The sequence below is a fragment of the Acyrthosiphon pisum genome, chromosome A1 (genome assembly GCF_005508785.2).
Source record: "Acyrthosiphon pisum isolate AL4f chromosome A1, pea_aphid_22Mar2018_4r6ur, whole genome shotgun sequence".
Classification (NCBI taxonomy): Eukaryota; Metazoa; Arthropoda; class Insecta; order Hemiptera; family Aphididae; genus Acyrthosiphon; species Acyrthosiphon pisum.
In genome coordinates this window covers 152,585,845-152,612,795 of record NC_042494.1, presented here as the reverse complement: position 1 = coordinate 152,612,795, position 26,951 = coordinate 152,585,845, and the positions used below count along the sequence as shown (strand labels likewise).

At 28.9% G+C, this 26,951-nt stretch overlaps 1 protein-coding gene across 2 annotated transcripts; it reads left to right on the top strand.

The window, feature by feature from the left end:
* The first annotated feature begins 1,573 nt into the window (after positions 1–1,573).
* Positions 1,574–23,068, top strand: LOC100159444. 2 transcript variants are annotated; one of them, XM_001951637.5, is made up of 5 exons: positions 1,574–2,078; positions 16,464–16,612; positions 16,850–17,019; positions 22,176–22,359; positions 22,640–23,068. In XM_001951637.5, exons 1-5 carry the CDS (start codon positions 2,022–2,024, stop codon positions 22,839–22,841), a joined length of 762 nt encoding a protein of 253 aa, XP_001951672.1. In that variant the 5' UTR covers positions 1,574–2,021; the 3' UTR covers positions 22,842–23,068. The 2 variants fall into 2 exon arrangements, with proteins under 2 accessions (XP_001951672.1, XP_016659550.2); XM_016804061.2 differs by lacking the exon at positions 1,574–2,078 and adding an exon at positions 13,993–14,157.
* The last annotated feature ends 3,883 nt before the right edge of the window (positions 23,069–26,951 follow it).

Here is a 26,951-nt window from a genome sequence, read left to right as displayed (position 1 = left end):
ATGACGAATTCAAATCTGTTTTCAGAATTATTATCGCTTCATTAGATACATTGGTATGTTTGGCAAAAAACACGTCTAAAATACTATATAACGCGTGTGTTAGGCGAAAACAGAAAATCACGGTATCGAATCCCCTTAAGGATGGTCTTACAAAAATATAAAATATATTTAATATTGAATATAGCATTTATATATTCTAACAATTTATACAAATTATGAAATATTGATGGATAATGGATTAATATTAGTTATTAACAAGGTACGCCGTAAGAATTTTATACTATTAATTTGCACAGGTACTTATTTTAAATGCTTTAAAAAGAAAAAAGTATGCTTAAAATTTTATTCATGATATAGAAAATTCAAATTCAAATTTAATTTTGCATATTTTGCAAATTTTAGATTTAAGTGCTATTTCGGGACTTTTAGATATATTTTTCATTTTGACCTGTTTTTAATCAAAATTTGTCATATTTTATGAAATAAAATTTTAATAAACGTGTTTTGGATTACTGTCTAATTTTTAAAGAAAATATAGATTAAGTAAAATAAGTAAATAGATCGAATACAATGGTCAATGACACGACGCAAACAGCGGTATTCATAATTTCATATTAGGTATTATTAGTTCTAATTTAAAACTTTTGTTATTGCTGATTTTGATGGGGTTTTCGTCATTTGTGGCTTCGATTATCGTCGAATGAAAATTCAACAGTCAAGTAATAATAATAATTTGTAAACTATAAATTAGGTAAGTACTATTAATTAATAAATAAATTAAAATTAAAATTACACGAAGTAAATGGATTTAAAAATGTAAATAGTTAAAAGTATGGTCTTAAAGTATTAAGTAAGGTATACTTTATAATTCCAAAAATCAGAATATGAATACATTTTTTATTTAAAAAAAAAATGGGGTTGATCATGCTTGATAAATAACTCTGTATATTATATAGGTACCTAAATTTAAAGTTCCGAATGGATATTATATAAATTATAATTATATGTATATCAACATCATGCGATCATCATGGGTGGAGAAGTAACCGTTATAAGTTATAAATTATAATATTTACAGTTAACACATTGTGATTCTCTACAACCTTCAAACTGAAACTTAAAAAAAAAAATAATCATAAATCTCTGGGTAGAAAGATGTGTAGTATCGGGTTTAAGCAAATGGTGCGCACAATTAGAAGAAATATTTCTGAAAAGGCGAAAAATATTCGAGTTCAGAGAATTATAATAAAATATTTAAGCGTGGAAGCAGCAGAGCAAAAAATATGACAGATTAACGTCAAGGCGGTGTGTGTTGTGGCGAAATCGTCACTAAAGCAATTCTAAGCGCGAACGAGTGCAGCTCGCGCTCGTCCGCGTAGACCGGTTGTAGCCGCCGCGCGTAGAAACATTACACCGCCGTCGTGGCGTCGACGCGTCGTCGATGAGATGGCTGGCGGGCGGGTGGGTCCGAGTCGGCCAGATCTCGTGAGTCGCGCGGGACGGCAGTGGGGTGGATCCGTCAACGACCATGGCGCGTACCTATTATAATAGTAGGGGTCACGATCGCGTTCGTCGGCTCCGGCGCAGAACACCACCAGAGCACCAGCCATCCGAAGTCCAAGCCGGTCGTTGACTCCTCCGCGTGCGCGTTACTCTTGTCAAAAATACACGTCGTCGTCGTCGCGCAAAGTTTCTGCGAATAAAATTGAAAACTAAAAACACCCGTACCAGTGTTGGACGCGCGCGTGTGCACCGCCGCGACGACGATCCGCCGCGGGGCTGCAAAACGGAAAACACGCGCGCGCGACCATATACGACAACCTCGCGTAGCGCAGTAGCAATCGGTCGTCCACCGCGCGCGTATACACGGGACATGACCGCTATAGTAGCTGTCGTCCAGCCTGATCACTCGTAACTACTCATCATAAACGCAGCCTGACACTGCAGCAGCTACAGCAGCTATCGTTACCGGTGAACAGTCATCAGGTCGAGTCGAACGGACGCCCGCGATCGCCGTCACCATGACCGTCACCGCCAAAGGAGTTCCTCGTTACCACCACCGGTCGTCTTCGTTCAAGGTAAAGTCGGAAATCGTTGTATATTGTCGTTGATATAAGTATAGTTAGATACCTACAGACTACCTCCAGAAAAAAGCGCCGTGATGTGTGGGGGGGGGGGGGGATGTGTCATACAAAATTGTTGACTCTGAATACCATATTTATCGACTTGCAAATAGAGCAAGAGGACGTGGTTCAGGTCTGTGAATTTCAGGACTTAATACTTGATAGCACCGACTACTTGTACTATATAAATCCAATTATTTATATTCATTACTTTAATACAACTCATATGAATGTTGTCTTAAACTTTAAAATACCCGAATATGAAATATAGTATTGTGATAATTATATTAGAGTATTTTCTTGTAATAATAATGTTTTCTAAGATGTTTCAAATTTCAATTACTGGTTTCTGCAATAATAAAAACAATTAGGTATTATAAAAATATAAAATATTATAACCATAAGTCCATAACAACTTTTTATTTTTGTATATTAAATTAAAAGTTATCAATGGACTAAAAAAAAAATTGCATTGAAAAACCATTTCACTTGTGGTTTGAAAAGGAAAGAGAAAAAAAATGTATGATAAAAAATTGTCAATTATTGACATTACTCTAAATTCTGACTAATAACAAAACTGAACACTTCTGCCCATTTTCCAGGAGGGCTGGGGGTTGGGGGGTGGATTCACAATAAAAATAATTTGACAAGTTCACCACCGAACCTAACCTAAATACTGCCCTGAATATTGTAGGACAGTATATGTATTAGTCATAATATTATATGAATCACTCACATCAGCCAATGATCAATATTATAATTTTATCAGCAAAAACCCGGTAAAAAAATATATGTAATATAATCTAGTAATTTTTATATTCTATTTATTGACTCTAGATCCTAATTTTGCTTAATTCTAAAATTTGAACGTTTATCTCAGACTTTGATAATAAGCCACAACTAATTTTTATAATAATAGATATAGACATATTATAAAACAATTAATGTATCAGCTACTACAGACTTTAAAAATAAAAGCAAAAGTGTTAGTAAGAATTACATTTCGAATATTTTAACAGATAAATAGATGGACTATATTAATATATTACAATAAGTACTATAATAGCCAACCATATACATTTTATGCTGTATTTATTTGTATATTATTTGTTAACGCCAATAAGACTAAAGAGGAACTTTTAGTCTTATATAGGATAACATATTATTGGATGCTGAAGTTTAACAAAATGTAGTTTTGAAGTACATACATTTATTATTTTAATAGTATTTTTGTCAAATAATTGGGAAACAAGTAATATCTTGGGGATTGCGACTTCCTATTTTCTACTTCTGTATGTACCTAATACATTATATATTATATTATAATCTGATTTACTTACCAACTGTACTTATTAGTTATAGTTTAATACATGTCTTATGTACTCTGTACAGATAATAAATAAACATTTTATTTCGAAAGAAAAAATTAATTAATTAAAATGTATAACCTAGTTATAAAAACGTATAGGTTTTGTCAACTTGTCACATATCTTACAAATGTACGACATGAGCAAATTTACGTTTATTAGAACCAATTTTGTGTAGGTTTACTAGTTATAGCTTTACTCGTAATATTATAATGAGTTATCAAACATTATCAAACATGGTAAGAAATTAAGAACATAATCTGTGTGTTTAAGATATTTAAGATAAGTTTGTTTTTTACGATATTTCAATTTTTAAGTAGTTACGACTTTACGGTCATGTAAAATATTTAAAAATGCTCATAACTAGCATTAAAATTAAAAACCATACGTGCAAACACAAATAATATTCTCACCTTTAAGTTTGACGATAGTTCAACTATCTGAAATATTAAAGCTAACTGTACACAATTTATTGTTTCTACTGAATGAAAATCTTATATGTTGTACGATTGTACGACGGAAATAAATAGACAACACTTGCGTGTAAAACGTAAGAGGACGTCGCACCCGCTGCGTTGTCTCCCTCTTATACACATACGTCGTGGTAAATTTTCGTTCGCCAGTTTCAATATTTTGCTATTAGTTTTGATATTAGAGTGAATTGACCTATTATAAAACTTTTATATAACAATATTATCTGTGTTCTCTCGTTGGTTTTTTACGATTTTTTAATTTTTAAGTGAATTATGAGCATTTTAAAATATTAATGTTTATATACTAATAAATTACTTAAAAATTAAAATATCGCAAAAAACCAACGAAAGAACACAGATAATAAGTCAATTCACTCTAATATGAAAACTGACAGCACCCTATTGAAACTAGCGAACGAAAATTTACCATGTCTTATGTGTATAAGACGGATACAACACATGCCGCGTCCTCTTAATAGTTGAATAATTTACCTTTACATTTAATTAAATTTTAAGTTTTAACAATGACGGGTAGTAGGTATTATGTGTGTACTGTATTTATAAAGAAAGACCACAAAGTTATTCCGTTATGTTGAGTAAAAAAGTTAATGCAACCTAAATATGTATAATGTATTTAAATTAAATATTGAAATGTATGCAAGTGTATAACAAATATTATACAATATTATTTGTATTTACTTCATACACTTTGCAAATATTGTGCAAATAAATCTTCTAAGTAAATCTTTTAATAATATATTTTATATAAAAGATTTATGATTATTTTAATATCAATAATTTCTAGGTAGGTATAATATATATAAGATGTTTAATAATACAGATATATAGGTAATATAATCGTGTTATGTGCGAACGTTCTAGATACTAATAGATATAGGTACTCAAAATTAGTAGAAACTTCAAATCGTCACACTATTGATTTAAATGATTATAGATAAATATAATCAAACCTAGTACAATAGAATCGAGGTCCAACGAAATTTAAATCTTATAGCACTGTTTACGGTGTATCTATTGAATTCGTTCTAAGTAATCGAATGTTTTGAGGCAAACGTTTCCATTGTCGATTGATAATAATCGTAAACAATAACCAATCAATAATTTGTGTATGTTTTTAAAAGTAATTTCTAACTCATCATCATCATTCATCCCACCCATATTATGCGTTTAAAATTTACCTAATTTCCATGTAGATATTGATGTATGTAGAATAATTTGTAGATCGTAGGTACACATTTTTAATCCGCTCGGTAATTTATTTAAATCATTTTAAAATGTTTCTTACTTTCATCTTAATAAATTTCAATAGGTTTTATATTATTTCAGTTTTTTTCAACGTGATATGGTTTTGTATGAATTAAATTAACTACATATTTACTGAAAATTTAAATAATATTATACATTAGTATATTAGGTATCTATGGATATTTCTGAAACCGAAGATTTCATTCTAATTATATGCCTATAATATCATAGCACATAGGTACATACTATTACCTAACAATATTGAACAAGTATATAATATAATATATATATTATAATATATACCTACTGAAATTTGAAATTAAGTTTATGACATATTTATTCCGCGCTTCAGAACGAAAAAATTAAATATTTTGATCACCAGGTACCTACACGGCTACACGCCTACACTTTCAAGTTTAAAATAAACACTTTTATCAATCATAAACCGGATTTATAACTCGCATAAATAATGATTAATGATACGTATACATAACCAATACGATTTGAATTGGTATCACTGAAACAAACCTAGTTATGTGTAGGTATTTCTGTGGAATTCCATTTTATATTTTAAACAGTTATACATACATCACTACATACATAATATACATACAAATGCTCTTCAAGAAATCTACTGTACGAACACGGTTAAGATATAATAATCGTATTCAGATCTGAGTGAGACGCGTTTTCATCTGACAACCATATTCTCATTTGTACATAACAATAATATAACTTATAAGTTATAAGTATATTGGTATATTATGTGTATTGTATATAACCAGTCAGATTATCCCCGACGCAGTCCCGTAAACGATAATCGATATTCCATGTAACTCTTTTTAAGTGTTGGATGGCTTGATGAGGGGTTATAACGAGTTATTTCTTTTGTGATCCTGATTAACGACGAACAAGATCCTAATTGGTTGTCGGTCACGCACGTTTGTCATGAGTCGAAGCAAATCTATATATATATATATTATATACGACAGCTGACGGTGCCTATATATATAATATGATAAAGAAATAGTAAAAAACCATTTTTAAAAAAGAAAAATGTAATCCTAACTAAATTATTTAGCATCGTTCATGTAGAAAAACGGCTGGGAAACAAAAACACTGCAAGTTCAATGACTGCAGCACGAATGACCGCAGGAATCCGCGCGGACCGCAATGTCCGTATAAACGTGCGTCACGCGTGACTCGGGAACAATTACGATTACTGTTCGTTTAAAAGTTTCATTCATATCTACGGCGGCGAGTACCGTACTACCGTATAGGACGGATTTCGTATCTTGGAAGAATACTGTACATCTATATATTATATAGGATATGTATATGTGTCCCTGTAACAATATTTATTTACCTATTCATTTTGTTCTTGAAAAATCAACATAGACCGGTTCTCATGTCGAGTCTCCCGTAAATATTTCCGGTGCGTCATCCGAGGAAAAAAAATATCGCATATACGTATATTATTATGCGTGTAGTTATAATGCCATAAGAAAAAAAAATCCTAACGGAAATTATTATTTACTTATAATATACAAAAACTAAAATAATTATAAGTTACCCGCACCACACGGCACACACTACATGGCATACCTATACGAGTTGAATTATTATGATAATTACATATTTATTTAATACAGTTATTGCTGGTCTCTCGTCACGTTTGTCACCGTCAACAACTTGTTTTCGAACTATTATTGTTGTGATTTAGAAAAATAATAAAATTTTATACAAAAAAAAACACGTCGAGACCCATGCGCCGTGTAAAGCTATTTTTTGTTGTGCGAAGGGGAAATTTGCTTTACCCCACCCATCGCGCGTGGTTGCCCTATGTTTTTAGACTGTTTTTTTCCACTTTAACACTGTGCAGTACCTAGTGGATTTCGTAGATATTCATATTTCTATAGAGTTACAGGATTCAATTTCTATATACACGTGTTTATTGAAAATATTGTAAAATTACAATTTATTCTGAAAGTTTCTTGCCAGTCTAATAATAGCACATTACTACATTAGTATTTAGTAATTACGTTTTTTTATCATAATTCTGGTGACTATATTTACTAGACAATAGTCTACAAATACCTATGATAAAAGTACCTACGTAATAATTTACAACTCGAAGCATGACAAATGACAACCTTATTAGTGTATATAATATATATAGTATATATACGTCCTATCAGGGGCGTATTTACGGGGGCGGATTTGGGGACAAATCCACCCCCATGGCTCTTTAAATACATGTCTATTATTATATTATAATTTTTACATCGTAATCTGTTAGCTAAAATTCTTGTCATCCACCCCCTACAAAAAAGACTAAATACGCCACTGCGTCCTATGTGTTATTACTTATCTTATTGTACATTTTCGACAGTTTGACGTTTCGAGTGGGCTAATAAATAATATATTTTGTAAATGTTGTAAAAAGTTTTGTATGTTTGCCCCCCCCCCCCCCAAAAAAAAAAAAATTACACCTTGTGCATAGCTCTCCATCTCTTAAGAAGGAGTGCGTACCCTTTTTTCCGTTTTACACTATAACTTGTTAAATCTTACACTTTTATTTCCTAAATTATAATAAACAATTTTATTGATCATTCATCGTAATATACAGTGAACCTATATTCTATGTAAGTACCATTGTATCATATTCTACTTTACATGTTTATTAAATATTTAAACTATACCAACACATCCTAATTAATAACTTAACAAATATTAATTTATTTATATAAAATACCTAGCAATTTAAGGTCATATAATATTATGCCTATCGAATCTACTAAAATATATATATTTACAAAATTGTTTTATCAAGAAAAATAACAGAAATATTTGTATTATTATAGTATTGGATATTTGGTTTATTTTTATTTTAGTATTAATAATTACGTATAAAAACATAAAAACGAAAAATGTTTAACTTGATGGATTATTTTAAAATAAACTGAGTAAAGTTATTTCAACTGTCAATTAAACTATAGACTATAGTTGAGTTCATAAATTGATTAGAAAATTAACTAACTAGGTTAAAAAGTTAAAAAAAAAATAACTTTATAACTTAATTTTAACTTTTTAACTAGTTTATGCCCACCTTTGCTAAAAAATATAGATGAAAAATTAACGACCGTGAAATTGTCCATAGGAATATGTAATTTTGCATACTTACCCACATTATCAGGAGATAGCGGTAAATACAATTTTTTTTTGTTTTTTAGATTTTAGCCAAAACTACTATAGTCGCACGTCAAAATGACTTATTATAGAACAGTTGAAGATCTTATAATTTTACATAGGTTTCCGATTTTTTTTTTTTGAGACATTTCCGTAGTTCTAACAATTGTTGATATTTGCGTCGGTGATATAATTGTACAACTATATCATATATGTGTCTCTGTGAAAGATAAAGTCTTTATTAATTATTTCGCTGATACCAGCTAGCCCAGCGTAGCGGTTAAACGGGGATAGATTCCCCCATGACCTTTTTATCAATGCTTAAGATATGGTAACCATAAATAATATTTTCAATAATAAAAAATGGTTCATCCCCCCCCTTGACAAAATCATTTAACCATCACAGCCAGGTAAATACACTACACTGGTAAATCGGTGCATTATTTTTGAAACGCCCTGTAGTTTATACTTTTTGATCAATATCATAGGTACCTAATTATTTTAAGTACTTCTCATATAATTTTATTATACTATTTCTTAAATATTCCTATACGTTAATTTCAGTTTGTTGATATAATGATTTATGATATTATAAATTCAAATTATATACAATAAACTAGCTGAACCCGTGCACTTCATTGTTCGTAAAAAGTCGCAACTCTAAAAAAAAAATTAAGATTGTTCAAGTCATTTTGGGTGTAACTTGCTGCAGTAAGTGCAGTTGGATCGCGGATAAAGGGTAACTCTTTCACCTTAGTAGGCAATGTTCAATAATTTTATTTGATGCAAGCTTGCACCTGATTTGCCCGAATAACCAATAATAAATTAATATTAATTTCTACTGTAGACTGTAACCTGCAATGGCAACTATTAATAAATAAAAATAAAATTTCCAATTTCCATTGTGAACTTTAATGTCCCTGTTTGAACACCTCTTTAAAATGCGAATTTTGGCCAATCCTTTCTTATTGCACGGTGAAAGTATTAGAGGAACCACTATTCCAAAACAGTGAGTCAGTTGTATTATTTATAGGAACATTATAAAACAATACCCCTCTACCTCCTCTCTGACAAAAAAAATGAAATTTGGGCGACGTAGTGATACTCAGGAAGGTATTCCTGTTAAAATCTGTAATTTTAGTATAAATATTTTATTTTAATTACCTACTCTTTAAAAGTGGAAAATGTTGGATTTTATAATGTACAAATGTACAATTTCAGTTTTAATGTGGGCTACACAAAATTTGTTAAAGGACGGCGTAGTGGGGACTGCTATAGAGATATAAACATATTTTGATTAATTTAAAAAAATAATTTTCTATGCTGAATTTTGGCAGTAACTAGTGTATAATAAAATTCGAATCATATTTTCAATAACTCGTAATCTGTTTTAAAACATTAAACACCTGTATATTATATATACGGACAGTTACGAGTTACCTATTTCTATTGTGTGTATGTATGATACGACTCACGATCAGTAGTTATTCCATACAGTGTATTATCATTTATCAGTGTAAATAATATAATAATGAACGCGTGTGATGGCGTTTGGACGGATGGTTAGTAGTTTGCACCAAAAATAATACGAAAAGAGAAACCACTAAATGTAACCAGTATGTATTAGCAAATATCGTGTACACAAATGTATACATATTATATACACTAGTTACTGGATTAAAAACCAACGGGATACCTAAGACACAATAAATAATATGCTACTGTATAGATTAGTGTATCTTTTGTACTGATGCGCCTTTTTTAATATATTAAGATAATACGAATATAATGATGGTTTGAAAATAATATCATCGAGGGATACTGTGTATACTGTATATAGGTTTAATATTGAACTGGTTAATATGCGTTTCGAATTATCTAGAATAAAGACGGTAGATTCCACCCATGGATATATTATATGCATATGCTCATGGGTGTAAAACAGATTTATAATACGGCACCCTGCACAGAATTCTAATATTATAATTTATAATAAGTACTGTATATACGCGCTGAGAAAAAATCAAAATATTTGACAACGACCGATATATTTGTATTTACTTTTGGTACTATATAGTATAATATAATATTTATTATATATAATCCAAGCTCACTATCAATTTTTCTGTGAGGCATTCTCTTCTGTGAACCATTTCTGCAGGTGTGATGTGTTATGTGTACCACGATGCCACGACATTTTTCAAACAGTGGGTATTAATTGAAATACTCTATAAGAAATCTATAGGTATGCAGTTCTATATATAATGTAATATATATGTCAAGCTAGACAATAACATAATACTCACTGCACCACTCTGTCGATGACTGATAAACCCATCGAATTGTCGTGAGAGTTATATTATATTATTGCAATGCAATATAATATATTTTGTGTAGACCTCGACGTATGTGTTACACACGTACATAGTAGGTAGATAACTACCTAGCTGCGTGATTTCAAATTATAAAACCATTAGCCTTTTTTTCTCCGCACACAAAGTCAGAACCTATAAAACTTATACATGGAAACTAAATAGATTTTCACGTTGTATTACTTTTCCGTTATGTTATAACATACTTAAAAGAACATATAGGACATAATACAAATCTTTTAATGTCTAATATATATGTGTATCGCATAATGGAAGCGAATTATATGTATTTAGGTGTTACAATACCTACATAGTACATAGGCCGCCATTATGGTAGAATGTATATACGTCTAGTGCAGAACTATATAGCTGGCAACTCATATAGTTGTATCCAAAAGAGTAGAATAACGAATAAAAATATTTTAAAAGTCAGGCTTTTCACTTTTTACCGGATTATTCAATATTCTATAAGTACCTAATACTTAATAGTTTATGATTTAAAGTATACAAATGCCCATTGATATTGCTATAATTGTGTTTATAAATCGAATCCACGTGAACAAAGAAATTTAAATTTTTAAGTGCTTATTGCAGAGGTATACAAATTATGCTTAAATCAAACTGCAATTATAATGCGTGGGTACTTATATATTAAATAAGAACACAGCTGATGTTAAAAGGAATAAAGGATGCTGTAATCATAGACGCAATGAAAATCTTAAGCTGAAAAATATAATCATGACAAAATGTTATGTATTTTTAATTTTAGTACGAACTATTATCTTTTACAGCAACATAGAAGCGGTCAGACAATCATCACTAAGATATTTATTGCCACTACCGAAGCGAAAAACGTAATTGATGTATATATATTTTTGTCAAAATACCGTTCTGCAATAAATCCAAACCGCGCGATGAGAAGATAATTGTGTACATATTTTATGGCCTAACGGATATCTTTAAACTCCTTATTAACTCTTATGCATTTACGAAAATTGTCGTATTAGGGTACCTATTACCCGTAAAAAACCAATTTATATCGAAAATATACGAACAAATCCGTAGCAGATATTTCAATATAATTACACCGATACGATCGATATAGGTACGAAGTACCTACTGGCTAATAGTCAGTCCTGTAAAGAATACTTTTAAAAAGTACTTGAGTAAATACTCAAATACATTTTTTTTTTAAGTATTTAAGATACTACTCAAATACTTTAATTGTAAAGTATTTCAAATACTACTCAAATACTTTTCCAATACTTTTGGTTTTTAAAGTGGGTTTCTCATTATCGTAATATAAACACATAGGTAGTAGGTAATTTAATAGTTATCTTATAGTTTTAAAGGGAATATTGTTAATTGTTATTCAATATTCAATAACTTTTTTTAGAAATCTGGTTTTCACAAACCTTTGGGCTTCGGCTAACACAGAAATACAGAATATTAAATAAAACTATTATTCTATTATTGTAGTTGACAATAATATTTTTCCAACCAATTATTTCAAATAAAAATAAAATGTTCGAAATAAAAAACCAAAGTATTCAATACCAAAAAGTATTTAATACAAAAAAAGTATTTAAAAAGTTATTTAATACTTAAAAAAGTATTTGAATACTTTTACTCAATTACTTTTACTTAAATACTCGTATACTTATATATATTTTGTTATGTTGTGTATGGAGACAAATCTCTTTGATTCACAAATATGCATATAGATTAAAGACGTTATATACTCACAATGGAATAATATTATACATGCACAGTCCGTGCACCACACACGATTGTTCGGCCGTTATCATATATATATAGTACGTATATGTACATGATATACAGGGTGATTCACTAAGCATGCTCAACCCTGTATATTCATATAATGTTGCATTTTTTCAAATTGTTCATTGTAATTTATCAAGTCGATAATTTTAAATCGAAATTTGAAACTAGTTTTTGGGTTATTAAACCATGTGTACGAAGGATAATAGTATATAATAGGTGTAGAATATGGGAGGGTATGATGATTCGAAAATTATAGTAATATTATTAATATAATAAATTAATGTATTACAATTTTACAATTTATGTAGATTGTGATTGTTCGAGTATAATGAGTAGTACCTACTAAATAGTACGCTAGACTAAATATTACATACTATAGGTAAGCTTTATATGTGATGTAAAACCATTATTAAGGACTAATGACTATAAGCCTAAGTATATAAAGTTTAATTGTTTAATGACTCAGAAACTATTCGTTTAAATTTTAATTGGACGCGTCAACATTTTTAAAACAATAATAAAAAAGGTGCTTATCTTATTAAAAAAAAAAAAAGAAGTTGGTACACAAATCAAAAATAAAACGTTCTTTACTAAAATTTGCAAAAACCTGAATTTGAATTGGAGCATCATATTATTCATTATATAGGATAAAGTGGCCGGTGGGTGGGCATGCTGCGTGAATCACCCCGTATATAATAATAGTCCCGTTCCATACGATGTACGAGACCAGCAAAACTTGTAATTCGCATAGGTACACCGCGCCGCGCCGACAGACCCGGAATAAAACAATACAATAATAAATTATTATAATAATAATAATAATATTGCGATTACGTCGTCGTGAGAATTTGGGTCAATGGGTCTCGGGAGCAATCACCATGAATCATCGTCGAAATATCTGCCGCCGCCAGCTGGAGTCCGTGCGTGGTATACGAATGGCCGATTGTCGAACGTCGTCGTGGCTATATAAAGCCGGTATAAAAATGTGGGTTATCCCGCGGTATCTGTACACCCGATCTCCACCCAATCGCATGTGGGATACGCGCGCACAAGTCTCTGGCGGCGGCGCGGCGGTCCCGTTACGATCGGACCCCACGACGATCAACACACGTCTTGAGTGTGTCGCGTTTTTCACTGCGTTTGTAACCGTCGCTGTACCTACCTATTTCCTGTTATAGACTATAATATAGTGTTAAATATTTATATACGAATATACGATTCATACGTAGCGGTCAAGGTTACACATCGTCGCCGTACAGCTGGTATAAACGTTCGTTCCGAAATGACTAGCAAGTACCTATATCATTATGATACGCACAATATCTAAATATATTTAAATTGCGTTCACGTGATTTTTGTTTTATACACTTCATCACTCGGCGGCAGTGGCTAAAAAATAATATTTCCTAGTCACTGCAGTCTGCAACCGTCACAGGCATCAATACAACAATTGAAAATATATCAACACTTTACAATAATATGATATGTATTTTACGATTGTAGAATACTTGCTGATCGGAAATGGCAAATGAAAATAACGTACGGCGTGGACGTAATAATGCGTGTATACCGTTATTATACGGTGATTTTTTTTTTATTTCCTTGTCTTTTTATAAACACATCAAACACACTCGGCTGTACTATAATATACCCCCAAAGACATATTATGAATGTATATATGCATTTGGTCCAGATATTATGAATATATGTTACCGGAAATGTTGACATTTAGGAAATGATGACAATTCCTAAAATCGGAAGGAAATGATATCATCGCCTAGTATATGTTATTTCCTAACGATAGTAGGCAAAGATGTTAGATGGCACATTTTTTTAATTTAATCTGACTTATTTAAATATTATTTTTTTTCAGACATAATTATTAATTAATCTACTATCACCTTAATAAATAATCAATTAATAAACAAGTATTTTATTAACATTTTAATTTATGTAATTTAAGCTTTTTAAAATTTTTTTATGATTTGTATACGTAGTTACTCATTTTTATTTTCACATGGCAAACTTCCATGACATTTAGAATTACAAATTCTAGATGCCGATCTGCAAGCACACCTGTTCGTCTTGCATTTTGTCTTACATTGACATCGGGTATATCCTTGTGCCCCTGAAATACTATTTACAGTAGCTGTCTCCCGAAGTGATAACGGTTTTTCTGCTTGACCTATCGATTTTAAAACAGTACTTAGATCCAATAAATTTGGTTTGCAAGGATTTATTTCTGATCTTGTGTAATTGAACAACTTTGACAGTTGACAACAAATTTACTATTTTATGCCAGGGACACACGCGTGTTTAAAATCGGTTATCGCAATCGACATAAACCCGTGTTTGATATAATTTCATGTCTCCACACAGATATATAAAATAATTTTATAAGTTTATTTTATATACCCGTGTGTCTCCGTTTTTCATTTAATTTGTATTCGACAGCATTATTAGTTCGATAGTGTCTTCTATATAGAGTATAAAGGACTATAATATATAGTTTTATTTAATTAATTTATAATAATTATAATTTGTTTCGAAACAATATTTATCAATTTTTACAGTAAAATATACATTTTTAATATTATTTTTTAAAAAAAATAAATTAATAAATGTCATTTTATGCATTTTTTTTGATATATTTTTAGATCATCAAATTCCGAGCCCTAGTGATAACATTGCCTAATAAACTACGGAAATTATGACAATTCCTAGGCGGTAATAACATTGCCTTCCGCTTTTAGGAATTGTCAACATTTACTAGGAATTGTCGTCATTTCCTAAATTGTCAACATTTCCGGTAATATATACACACACAACACATTACACATGCGCGCGCGCTCACGTTTATATGCAGGAATATTGCCGGAAAACCACACCGTCGGCGACTGATGGTTTCTATTTACACAATTAATTACAAAAGCGTCTTTGAAACTATATAATATTATAGTATATAGTAGGTCAATCAGTGTTTTATTATTTAAATACAACATACATATTATAACAAAGACGTCGACATTTGAGTGAAGCGATGTTTTGTTTTCTTAGCTATTTTTTTTTTCAATTTTCGGTATTTCTCATGTATTATATATCTACCTATAATGCTATATAATTATTATACAATTAGGATACTATTTTTATATTATTACGTGTTGCATATACATTTATGTATTTGTATACATTTGCAAGTGTGTTATATACTACTGTCTGTAGAAAGTAACTGGCATCAAGAAATTGTTGTAAATTTACGTTTTATTATATTTTTCATACGGCATTTATTTTCAAACTGTTTTTTACATTTTTATTGAGTTTAAAAAATGCAATCATAATGCCAATACAGATAGTATACACATATTTGGATAAATTTAATTTTTCTACAACATTGTGTTAAAATGACTAGAGTTATTGAAAAATATCCCTAAATAAACAGAACTTGAATATCATTTTCTGGACAGTGAACTGCTTAAATATTAGTTTGGTTACAAAACCAGTTTAATATAATTTATATAAACGTACCAATTTGTGAATTTTTTTTACTTCAAAGTATGAAATAATTATCATAATGTATTAATTAATAATAATAACCCATAAGTTCGTGGAATTAAGAATTAATATTTTATATACCAGGATATTTTTATTAAAATGTTTTAAATAAACAATAGTTTAAACAAACAATACAATTTTGGTCTTAAAAAATGAAAATTTTTTTTTTTAATTGACGGATTAGTTTACCCTATTTATAATTATAGTTCTTAGCTTACATTTATGGTGACTTGTTCTGTGTTTGCGACGTTTGCGTATTTAATTACACATTTTGAAAGGTTTTTTGTAAATGTTTTATTCATATTTAATTCTAATCATTCTATTTTATCTTTATAGTTATTGCATATAATTTATGTACTATCCATGTGCAAGTATACGTGGGCTGAACTTTGTGGCGGAAATGGTGAATCACTGAAATACTTGCGGGGTGACGCGCTTACCGATAATTTGGATTGCATCGGTCCCAATGGTAAACCTTATCCTGAGTAAGTACAAAATATGTTTGAATAAAAATCTTTATAGTTCGACACAATAGGAAAAATTGATAAAAAAAATCGACCCAGTTTAGTTTACCCAGATTTGTAATTGTACCTAGTTGGCGTCATTGAACAATTCAATTATTATTAGTTTGGTACCATTCCGTTTACTCGGAAATTACACTAATTTAAAATCCGTACATTCAGTTCGTTTTAAAATTTGTTTATTTATACAAAAATGTACAGGTCGATAGTAGCCGGCACTTATAGACGCACCCACAACTGGGGATCATCAAGGACAGGACGCGACGCTTTTAACGCAGGCTCGAAACCTAGTCCCGAAACGGTACGAGAAACACTACTAAAAACCTATAAAATTAATAATCACAATGAAGATTACACGATCAGTAGAACTGGTAAGTAGTATACCTATTCACTTTTTAGTATTTGCTTAAAGTTTAAAACCTAACCAATATATAATGTGATGGTTTTCTTATTACTTTACAATTTATTTAGGTACAGTTAATTTTAAAGTGTCTGGTAATCATTTTTTTAAATATTAATTTTAATTTTTAAGTATCTAAAAAGTAATAAATTTAAAATGTATATAATATATTAATTATTTATTGAAAAATAAGAACATTTAGATTCAATTTGTAAATTTAATAAATAAAAAATTCTGATATAATTATTAATTATTATACTTATTTCTAGGCTTTCAGCAAATATAATCTGATACTTGGTTTATATTTTTTATTTTTAATATAATACGTTGACAAGATAATTGACATTTTTTAGTTCTGTTTATTGCTTCTCACATTGTACATTTGTACGACCACTAACCATGACTACCATTCAATTAAAGAGTAAAAAAAAAATAGGTAAAATTAAATCGATAGGTATCATAAATAAATGTAACAATTCTCGAAACGAAATATCGGTCATATATATTATATATAATACATACCTAGGTATATGTAAAACTTTAGATCATTTATTCGAGAAATAAACGTTTTTCACATTATATTCCTACTTGAACAACTGCGCAACGAATCGAGTTTTATTCGGATATTTAACAAAATAAATAAGTGCCTGTAAATTCAATAATGAAGTGTATATAATTTTGTATCCTAAATAAAAATAGTGAAATAGTTCTTATGTATCTAATATAGGTATATATCATATTATTATAGGGTATCATTATATGGGTACCTACTATTATTATTATAATAAAATACTTTGAATGTTCAATATGTTATACTTTACTTATTACGATAATATTATAGAATAATATTTTTTTATATTTACTACTTGACATTTCAATAATAATAATAATGGAAGTTTTTTTTTATTAAAAATTATAGAAATGTTCAGTTACGTACCTAAATAAATACCACATCTTATATTAAATTATCTTTTATTATATTTTTAAAAGTATTTCTTTGAATCAGCTTGATGTTAAGTTAGTACCTACGTCTTCGTACCTATATCACAAACAATAGGTAAAATCTGGGTGTTATTCCAGTTATCGGAACAATTACTCGTAAGTCATACACATATTTTCAACAAAATATTTTTTTTAATACGATTTGGTTCCAATGAAATATAATATGATTCAATACAAATGTATTATTTATTAATTATATATTATATTAATATCATGAAATACGGATCACTGTAAATTTATTTAAAGTACCAATGTGACTAACAATGATAAATTATTCCGAGTAAATACGATTCAGTTCAAATATACAATTCCAACAAAAAATAAAAATTGAATACGATTCTATTTTCCATTTCCATTTTCAGGCAACCTCGTAAGGGGTATAAACAATAAAAATTGACTTCGCACCAAAACTGATCCGAAATATATTCAACATGTGAAATTCACATCAAGTACCAACATTTTTGAAATGCGTTTGGAAATTTCATCAAAATATATATATGTAATTTGCTACTTTGCACCATCTCAGGCAATAATAAATAATTGTAATTTACACCAAAATTTAAATCGATAGTACTTAGCTACGTACAACTGTACAAGTTACCATATAGACTAGAGGTAATATATTGAGATATGAGCAGCTAATAAGTAATAACACGCAGTCACATAGAATACTCCGTTATAGATTCTGAGCGGTTATTTTATTTTTATTTACTATATCTACCTACCTTATAAGTAAAGTTATAACAGTTATAGCAATAATATATAACATTATAATAACAAATAACAAATGCATTATTTTAGGCAAAAATATAATTTGAAAACATTTAATGATTTAAAATTATTTATAAACAATTTTGATAAAGAGTATCTATAAATTATAATCCTAACATAATTACCTACTTAAGTTTGGTTTTTATTTATAAAACAGGTAGAACAATCACTACATAAACCACGATCCTATTTACAACTTAACTCTTCCTATACAAGCTGCAGAGCTTACGCCTTACAGATATTGTTGTAGCTATATATCTATAATACATTTATGAGAATATATTTTTGTGCTAAAAATAAAGTGTCTTAGAAATATTATAAACAATAATTGTCAGTCAAATAAGCAGCATAATGAAAATCAAATAATCGATGAATAATGGAATACTCGATAATCGAATAACTTTTACATTTCGATACCTATACATTTTGATTCAAATTATATTATTGCAAACACTATTTTCAACTACCCATAGTCTATCCGATGGCGATGGTGCATATTGCATATTATCTTTATTTTGGAGCAAATTACAAACTCCCTTTTAAGTACTTCTGAACACAATACATTTTGATCCCTTCCAGAGCTTGCGCTAAGAAAATGTTAGAACTGCCCAACATTTTAATATTTTTGTACCTATATAAATGTAGATTAAATAAATTTGTAGCTCGCTAAATTCGCTTAGCAACCACTATCTACCAAACTATATATTGACTACACATGTAAACACTTTATACATTACTTTATTTATTACAATTTATTAATAATAATAACAAATTAAAAACATTTTTTTTTATCTTCAGTGTCTTCGCCAATATCGTCACTATCGATAATTTTGTTTTTACCAGATGCTTCAAAGAAAACTCCACCAAAATAACTTTGTTCCTTTCCTTTTCTTCTTTTAAGGACTCGATGTTTCTTTTTTTTGTTTCCAATGGTAAACTATGTCCCTAGGATCCCAAACGTACAATGGTGGCATATTATAATTTATATATAAGCTCAAGTTGTCTGTCTCAATATTCATAGTTGAGCGTAATGGTGATTTTAATAAGTTGCTGGCACTTATCAAACGTTCAACATCAGCACTATGAGGTTTTGCATCTGCCACTCACGCCAACATTGTACAAACATTTGGAAAATGTTTTGAGCTACATAATGTTTTTACTAGTTTAATAAGGTTCATTTTTCGTAATTTATATATATTTTCCATTGATATAATTTCATCATACTCCAATGAAAATTCTTTTAAATCTATGTCTGCACCAATTAAATTATGAATATCTTTGATACATGCTACAGAAAATAGTACAACAAATATTAAAAACCAAACAAAAAATATCAAATAAAATACATAATTAAATTAAACAATATTACATATGCCAATAATACAGAAAATTCAAGATTTTTGATACTGACCAAATTGGTTTTTGGAATTGTCCATTTTAATTTAGAACTACCCATTAGCGTAAGCTCTGATCCCTTCTAGAAAAAAATTGGTTTCGAATAAAGTTACTACAGTGCATATTCAGTATGATCCATTTAATAGTGTAGAGTGTATACACTCTTTATTTCAAAGTTTTGATTTTTATCAAAATATTCTTTTTATATAATTTCAATTTGATATATTTTTAAACAACATTTCTGAAAATAAACTATATTTTTTATCGTTATAATTTCTTAAGTTTTTTTTACTTTTTAATTTTATATTCTGAAGTAGAATATTAATCGAAGTATTTTAATCAACAAAGATCAAATTTCAGACAGTTAGTTAATTAGGTAGTTACCTACTTATAACTTACTTTAAATACTTATAATAACTGATGAACTATTTCTCCGAAATTTGATTTTTATAGGTACTTACATTGAAATATTGTGAATAATGAACTGCTTCGGAATATGAAATAAAAATGTATGGTGTCATTATAATGAAAAAAATAGTAATAAATATACATTTTTTTCAGAAATATTGTTTTAAAATAATGAGTGTATCACCTGGTATACTTAATAATTAATTTTAAATATATGATATTAATATAATCCCTCGGGTATGTCAAATTTCAACATAATTATGAATCATTTAAATGACACCGACGCCAAATTTCACACATTCAAACCTCGTCAATTTCGTCCAGTCAGATTTGTTATCAGAAATTTACACTTCTCTACCATTGAAACTGATATTGTTTCTGCTCTATCTGAATTGGGACATTCTGTCGTACGTGTTCAAAACATATTAGATAAAAACAAACGCCCCTTACCTCTATTTTTTATAGAAGTTTCCCAAGATACAAACAATGTGGATATCACTAAAATTTCGTCTTTACTTAATACCAAAGTTATTATAGAAAAACCACACAAAAAGAACCGCGGTCCTCCTCAGTGCCATAAATGCCAATCGCGTACACGCAAAACTATTGTCACCACGTCGCGCGCTGCGTTAAATGCGGTGCAAACCATAACACAAATGAATGTTCCAAAGATCGGAATAGTCCGGCTAAATGTGCCCTGTGCTCCGGGGACCACACCGCCAACTTCAGGGGCTGTCCTGTTCTCCTAAGTGCTCAAAAAAAAACTCAAGACTCCTCAATGCTTCTCCACTCAAAGTTCCGGCGCTAAACCCTCATTCCAGACCAAAATCATACGCTGAAGCCACCCGGACTCAAGATTCTTTCACAGATAATTTTTCCGACCTATTATCTAACTTTATCACTATAACCTCAATTCTTTAATCAGTCCTCTAATTACTCTCCTCTCTTCATTTCTTCACACATTAGTCCCCAAAACTTCCTTATCTCCATAGCTATTTCTGTAAAATGTTTTCCATACTTAATAGTAATGTTATTTCTTTATCTGTCTAAATAGTATATACCTTTCTAACTTAATTGCTTTCTTATCATGTATAATGTACAATATTTTATTATAATATGTATGGTATATAATTGTTGAGCTGTAATAGTATCCGACTAAAAGCTAATAAAAAAAAAATAAAATAAAAAAAAAAAAAAATACATAATATCGTACACTCCACAACGATATTAATATAGTTATAATAGTTTATACGACTAATTAAAAAAATAAAGTGTTACAATTTTATGCATATAAATGAATAATACATTTATCAATATTACAAATTTCAAATTCTATTCAGAAGATAATATGTTAATTTTAAAATTGTATAGTTGTTTAGTGTTAACTGATAAATTATAATAATACAATAATATATGTTTCGTAATTTGACAAAAGTCATTTAGATTCTTCATAATATTATTATATAGGTACTTTCGTGAATATTTCTAATAATTATAAACTAATACGTATAAATGTATAAACTATTAACCATTATTTATATGATTTTTCAGCCCGAGAATATGGATCAACACCAGCAGCCAATCGTGAACTATGTCAAACGCCAAACAGACTGTGCCGCACCAGATACAATACGACTGCGCCCATGTACGGTGTGTCACTGACGTCTGGCCAACCTGTGACTATCGTTCAAAAATTCCCGGATCTGTTACAACAAGTCGTTTACGAAGTTTGCGAGTAAGTTTTATATTTTTGTTTTAACTACCTATTATATCCACCGTTCAACCGTTCAACTCCACGTGTTCGTCTTATCATTATTATTTTAAATATTAAACGTTTACACTGTTGCTTATTTTCAATTTGCAGCTACGTACAAGTAATATATACCTATTATATATTATATGGTTATAATAGGTACCTAATATCTATATAATATATAAGTATATAACATATATGATGTACATACGAACACAGTTTTTTAGATCGCGTGAGAAACTGATTTTTGTTTTAATTACAGATCAAACGAGTGCGACATGGTCAGAGGAGAGTGTACGCAAACTTACGTACCATACTTGTTCCTGGTAATACCTTTGGGACCGGTGACACTGACCGGCCAGGATTACGTGCTAGTGGAAAGTGGATGCGTATGCAAACCAAAGGGCTCCAGGTCCACCGCACACGAATTGGTGTCTACTATTCCGGCAATGCCTCGTCCTTAGTGTGCGTTTATATTTATATAGGAAAGCAACCGTTTAAACGTCATCGTATACCAACATATAGAAGAAAATACACCTCGCCGTTTATACTATATTTATATTATCATATCATATTATTGTCGTGTACTATATAGTCCATATTATTGTATATTATATTCTATACAATAATAAAATATACCGTACTGTGAATAGGTACTATTCAATAAAGTCACGAGAGTTTTTCAAAAAAACAAATGCCTTGTTGAGCCCATGACGTAACACACCCCTATTTATAATGTTCTTACTTTTTCGTATCTATCCGTTTATTGTTTAAGTACCTATAGGCATTTACGCGAGAACATAAGTACAGTAGCGTCACGCATTTTTTTTTAATTATTATTGGGGCCAACATTGAAGTTAAATCAACCCGCATCTATCCCTAAAAACTTAACTCCGATATATATGACTTAGATTAGGTAGTAAAAAGTCTGCTTGCTCATCTAAAAAAGTATATGCAAATTTTGCAAGGGGCAACTGAGTAACTTCCCCCTCGTATAAAAATTCTCATGACGCAACTGTACATTGTATATACTACCTACAGCGGATATACGAATAGATAGGAGATACGGTATATTATTTTATTATAATGATGATATAAATAATATGATTATTATTTATATAAAATAATGCTCAACTTATATAGTGGCGCCAAATATTTTAAATTTATTACGCGTATACAATGGATTTTATAATATCGTGTAGTTTGCCTTACTGTAATAGTGAATAATATTTTACATTAATGGCTAGTATGCTGCACGTTTTTTTTTTTAAATTTATGTGATACTGTATTAATAATCAATTCGTTTATATGTAAAATATTAAATTAGGTTAATTATTAATATTAAGATAATTAATGTTAAATTTAAATTAATATTTTTTACCAAAGTATATCTTGTATTATAGAGAAAATATATTATTAACATTTCAACTGACCAAAAAATCAGATTTAATTACCTACATAATATATGATAAACATTTTTTATAAGAATTGTAAAACTCGGAACTCTAGTGGTAGAATACTTCACGAGAACACAAAAAGACAAAAAGTAGTAGTATATTATATAGGTTGGTAATACACTATTAAATAGGCAATAAATACTATAAATGTAAGGTATAAGCGGTAGGCGTATACTTAAAGATATTGATCATTATACACAGCATATAGGGGTGGATTTATTGGGGGGTGACCTGGCGATTACAACCCCCTTACCACTTGGGATTTTTTTTAAAAATTATTTCAATTTGTTAATTTCACGATGTAGATAATACGGTGTAGAAATTCTGATTTCACCAACACATTGAGCATAATAATACTAACATTTCCAGAATAAAATATTCCAGAAAATCACTTAGGAATTAAAGGCTCTGTCAAACAGAAAGCGTTATTTTCACGTCGCGTGATTTTGTAATTTGTAATGTAAAAAATGTTAAATGTTTATAATATTTATAAATATTTATACATGTAATGTTAAATAAAATATAAACAAACCAAAGTTTGTTCAAAATATTTAAACAAAACTCGAATTCTCATATGAACTCATATAAGTTAATTATTAATTAATACGGAAATAAAATGTTCATTGTACTTTATATATCACTCAAAAATATCCCTACTCGCCACAAGCTTGTTTAAGGCTTCAGTTCCACCCTGAGTCAGCCTACCCATATATATATATATAATATGTAAGATATGTATTTTATAATGTAAGTAGGTACATGCTCAATAATCTGAAGAAATGGATATAGCCTACAATAATATCTTACATGCACATTTTATTGCATTTATATGATTTGTATATATCTATAAAAATAGTTAATTTGATACTAAATAAAATTGTACAGTAGGTGATTTTTGTAATCTATAATTAATTAATTATATATATATATATATATATATATGTATTTATGTATAAGCAGAAGAAAAATAAAATTATATGTACTTGATAAAATAATTGTTTGTATTTTGTATAAACTATTTCATGTTGCTAATAATCATCATATAGAATTTTTATATACAACGATAATGTTTACAAATTATAAAATTTGAGTACCTACCTATTATATTATAATTATATTATTATAATATCTCCATATATTTTAAACCTATTATTTGCATTATATGGAATAATAGATAATTTTTATTATAATTAGAGCAAGGACATTTGTTCACTAAAAATCGTAAATGCATTTAATTATATGCAATTTGCATCGAAAAATTATAAATACGCAAATACCGTAAAAATAATATAATAAAAATACATAGTCACGTTTATTTTTATAATCATTTAAAGTTCAAATTTTAATGTAATTTTTCAAATTGAAAATTTACAAATTATTTAGTTTAAGTTAAAAATGTATAAAATGTTAAGCTTTTATAGATAAGGATTAAAAATTTTAAAAAAGTTCCAGGTAAATAGGTTATCGATCTTGTGTCCTCTTAACTTAACTTAACTAGAGTGAATTATTTTAATTAACTTGCCCACCTTTGTTGATTTTGAACTATTAAAATATGCACTAAAAACTTACAAATATGTTTTTATAAACAAAAAGATATTCTTTAAACCTAACAATTATAAAATATGCAAAAATATATGCACTGCAAAACTTTGATCACAAATATAGTGAAATGTATTGTGCACTTACTAAGCACACGATAAAGCTTACTAGAAAAAATATGCAAATGCATGAGTCCTTGCTCAATGATCTATAGTTATAACTTATAATAGAGAGCAACACTATGGGCGTATTTATTGTCTATACGTCTTACAAATGTACAATAAAATTATAAACGTTCAGAAAATCAAATTTTGTATCGTTAACTTTTATATTACTATATAGTATATTATATAAGTAAACAAGTAATTACTAATTAGTCTTTCATTCAAAATACTATTAAATTTATATTATTAAACTTAAAGGTAAGAATATTACGAATATTATCTATGTAAGGCCGCAACCCTACTTATTATTATTAGCATATGGCTCCGGCATAAATAGTAAAGACACAATTTAACAATAGGTAATAAGGACTAATAAAACTAGTAAACCTTTGCTGAGGCTAACATTAAAATAAAATAAAAATAAAAGATTACAGCAAAATAAAAATAAAAATAATAAAAAATTAATTTGGTAAGAAAATTGGTAACGTATGACTCTCCTCTTTCTCTCTCCGTATTTTAAAACGTATTTAAAAATTATAAAATGTTCAATTTTTATAGCTAAGGATTGACAATTAAAAACAACGATTCTCATAAATAATTCATACTGTAACCAAACAATGTGAACAATATATAAATACTATTTATATATAAATTGTTTGAATTGACGTAACTTATTGTAAAAATGTAAAAAAAGGTTTACATTCAAGGAGAAATTTTCAAGTTTCTACTGTCATTCGTTTTTTAATTACAACAAAATAAGAAAATCGTCTCATGAGAAATCGAGCAAATATCAAATGTTATAAAAATATGAATTTCAAATGCTCATAAAAATTTAATTTGACTTTCTTATAGACATTTTTTGTTTGATAAAGGTAGATTATCCTATAAGGAATCTTGTATCACATTTTAAAATCATAGTTCTAAAAAGAAAAATTTTTACGAATTATAAACTCAACATAATTAGGTAATTTTCGTGATTTTTCCATATTTTGTCAAATTTTGAACTTTAAATGGTAATAAAAAAAAACTGTGACTAAGGATTTTTAACATTTTTCAAATGTCATTGTAACAATATAGTATAGGAGCCTTGTATTAAATTTTCAAGTATTTTTACTCAACAAATAAAGTTTTATTGACATTCATAGAAAAAAAAACTAATTAAATTGGAAACTGGAATTGTCCGTAAACAGCTCAAAACAAATCAAAATATTTTGAAAAATTTATCATGTATAGAAAATGGAAATATAAACAACCGGGGAAATTTTCATGTATCTACAGTCATTCGTTTAAAAGTTACACCAAAAACCAAAATCAATTTTCTCGAAAACAGATTTTGCGTAAAAATTCCCGTTTTTCCTTAATTTTTCTTTTGTTTTTCACGGTGCTTTTGAAAACTATTGGAAAAATTTTACTT

Bases quoted from the DNA above. Each gene is read 5' to 3' on its own strand.
- LOC100159444 (XM_001951637.5), top strand. From the start codon at position 2,022: ATGACCGTCACCGCCAAAGGAGTTCCTCGTTACCACCACCGGTCGTCT. The intron at 16,613-16,849 runs GTAAGTACAAAA...AAAAATGTACAG, and splicing joins AATGGTAAACCTTATCCTGA to GTCGATAGTAGCCGGCACTT. The intron at 22,360-22,639 runs GTAAGTTTTATA...TTTTAATTACAG, and splicing joins GTCGTTTACGAAGTTTGCGA to ATCAAACGAGTGCGACATGG.